This window comes from Zingiber officinale, chromosome 3B (assembly GCF_018446385.1).
Source record: "Zingiber officinale cultivar Zhangliang chromosome 3B, Zo_v1.1, whole genome shotgun sequence".
Taxonomy (NCBI): Eukaryota; Viridiplantae; Streptophyta; class Magnoliopsida; order Zingiberales; family Zingiberaceae; genus Zingiber; species Zingiber officinale.
The window spans coordinates 109,809,462-109,812,555 of record NC_055991.1 but is presented as its reverse complement, the minus strand read 5'-3'; the positions used below and the strand labels follow the sequence as shown (position 1 = coordinate 109,812,555).

Here is a 3,094-nt window from a genome sequence, read left to right as displayed (position 1 = left end):
CAAAGTGAAGTGGGGCGTGGGCTCGAATTATGATGCTCCGAGTTTGTATTTGCTTCTAATAATATATATAAAAAAAAGAAGCATAAATCAAGAAATCATTTTGATATTTTAAAATTATGAATTTATAAATTTTAATTATAAAGGATAAGGACCTGGCCTCAGCGCCGCCCGTGGCTGCCCATTCCTCCAACAAAATATCGTCTCCTAAATTTAAAAAATAATAATAATAATTTAGGAATAATTGTTCGAGATATTTTGAAGGCGCAAATAACCGCTATTTATTTGCACGTCTCCGACCTCACTTCTCACATCTTTCTCGTGAAGTGGTGGTACGCCCCAATCAATCGAGCTCTTCTTACCATGGCGGCTTCCATGGCGACCTCCTCCCTCGTTTCCAACCCCAAGCCCCTCCTCTCCGACCGCTCCTCCTTCGGCGGCCTCCGTCTCGCCTCCACTGTGCTCCGCCCCCACCAAAACACCGGCCGCTCCTCCCTCTCCGTCACCGCCTCGGCCGCCCCCAAGTACGACCTCGACGCTTTCACCTTCGCGCCCATCAAGGAGTCCGTCGTCTCCCGCGAGATGACCCGCCGCTACATGACGGACATGATCACGTACGCCGACACTGACGTGGTGGTCGTCGGCGCCGGCTCCGCCGGGCTTTCTTGCGCCTACGAGATCTCCAAGGACCCCTCCGTCCGCGTGGCCATCGTGGAGCAGTCCGTCTCCCCCGGCGGCGGCGCGTGGCTCGGCGGCCAGCTGTTCTCCGCCATGGTCATCCGCAAGCCCGCCCACCTCTTCCTCGACGAGCTCGGCGTGCCCTACGACGAGGCCGACAACTACGTTGTCGTCCGCCACGCCGCCCTATTCACCTCTACCATCATGAGCCGCCTCCTCGCCCGCCCCAACGTCAAGCTCTTCAACGCCGTCGCGGCAGAGGACCTCATCGTCAAGGACGACCGCGTCGCCGGCGTCGTCACCAACTGGGCGCTGGTCTCCATGAACCACGACACCCAGTCGTGCATGGACCCCAACGTGATGGAGGCCAGGGTGGTGGTGAGCTCCTGCGGCCACGACGGGCCGTTCGGAGCCACCGGCGTGAAGCGGCTCAAGGATATCGGGATGATCGAGTCGGTCCCCGGGATGAAGGCCCTCGACATGAACACGGCGGAAGACGCTATCGTGCGCCTCACCAGGGAAGTCGTGCCCGGCATGATCGTCACTGGCATGGAAGTCGCTGAGATCGACGGAGCTCCGAGAATGGTACCAAGATCTCGACTTCCTGCTTAAAACAGAGCTAGCAACATCCTACTTTTTTTTTTTTTGAAATAAAAAATTATTATTGATGAGATTTGGATGGTTTGGTTGCAGGGGCCGACCTTTGGGGCGATGCTGATCTCAGGACAGAAGGCAGCGCACCTGGCGCTGAAGGCGTTGGGGCGGCCCAACGCCATCGACGGCAGCATCAGAGCCGAGTCGGTACACCCGGAGCTGGTGCTGGCCTCGTCGGACGCCGGGGAGATCGTGGACGCTTAGGGCTCTGCAGCAGGAATAAGTTTTAATTAGCTTGGACTAAATAAGCAGTTGGGTTGTGAGAGGGATGAGGATGAGGCGTTTGGGATCTATTCTCGATCCCCCTCTAATCTCTATGGATGCTTAAATTTATCCTTGTCAAGAAAGAAAGATATGTCGTCTTCTCTATGCCAACTGTTTCTTCTTCTTCCTCTTCCTCTTCCTCTTCCTCGATCTGTATGATAAACCTTGCAATTTCCGACGCTTCTTCTGGAAGTTGCCCTGCATTGATCACGGCGTCTCGTTCTTCATTTCCAAGTCGCTGAAAGAAGACAAACAAGAAGGAAGAGGACCTTATCTTGTTTCTGACCCTTCAATTATTCCACCATGGCAGAGTGCACTAGCTTAGATGGTCCGGGTCATGGACATACCGAGTGCAAGCGGTAATCTCACCGCAAAGAATAGGATCATGATGGCTGCATCTGCATGTCTAAAAAGGTCGGAATACTGAAAACATTTTTTAAAGACATTATTTTTTAAAAATTAAAATGAATAGACACATCTTTCAAAAAAATCTAAAACGTTTCTTTTTTATTTCATTACTCAAATAGTCGAGTTGATTTGAGAATGATGTAGATTGTATAAGATCAAATAATTATTTACTTAGTTGAATCTGTACACATTCTCAAATAATCAATCAGATATGAGGACTTGAGTGAGTTTTTCAGTCTCACGAGCACACTGGTGACCCACTAAAGTTCACTAGATGAAATAATCACTTTAATGAATCTGGACTTCTCAAATAAAAAAAATATTAAAGTGAAATAACTATTTTATTCTAATAAATGTACATTGCACAAAATGAAAATTCTGGGGTATAAATAAGTTCCTTGACCCTCTAAAGTAGGGATGATAATTTTTCCCGTTGGTTTGGGGCTCCGTGGAGAAAATTTAAAATGGGGAGGGGGATTCCTGATTTTTCGGGGATGGGGCGGGTATGAGAATAATATCCTCATCCCCGAATCCGCCCCGAATATTATTATTATTAATATTAATAAATAATAATATGATTTTTTAAAAAAATATGAATAATAGTATTAATATTAATATTAAAATTTTTGGAAATATTATTAATAATAATATTAATATTAAAATTATTATTATTAAATAATAATAATAATAATAATAATATAGATTAAATTTAGAAATGGGGCGGGGATGGGGAATCCCCGAACCCGTGGGTTCGGGTTCGGGGAATCCCTGAACCTGAAAAAATGAGAACGGGACGGGGATGGGAATGTCAAACCCATCCCCGTCCCGCCCCATTAACATCCCTACTCCAAAACACATTGGTGATGTCACGTTTACATTTTTACTTGTATGTTCATAAAGTGTATATAATTTCATTTTAATAGACCTACAATGCTCAAAATACAAATGTAAGATTATCAGTGTGCTCATGGTGATTCCAAAAGCGCATGATGAAGAATATTCATAGGTTAAAATGAAAATGTAAAATCACTAGTGTGCTTCGAGATATTTGAAAAACTCATTTATGTCCCTTATATTTCTATTTTGAATCGTC

At 45.8% G+C, this 3,094-nt stretch overlaps 1 protein-coding gene across 1 annotated transcript; it reads left to right on the top strand.

The window, feature by feature from the left end:
• The first annotated feature begins 285 nt into the window (after positions 1-285).
• On the top strand, positions 286-1,698 carry LOC121967276 (thiamine thiazole synthase 2, chloroplastic-like). Its single transcript, XM_042517386.1, has 2 exons — positions 286-1,260; positions 1,369-1,698. The coding sequence occupies exons 1-2, from the start codon at positions 361-363 to the stop codon at positions 1,531-1,533; spliced, it is 1,065 nt and encodes a 354-aa protein (XP_042373320.1). The 5' UTR covers positions 286-360; the 3' UTR covers positions 1,534-1,698.
• The last annotated feature ends 1,396 nt before the right edge of the window (positions 1,699-3,094 follow it).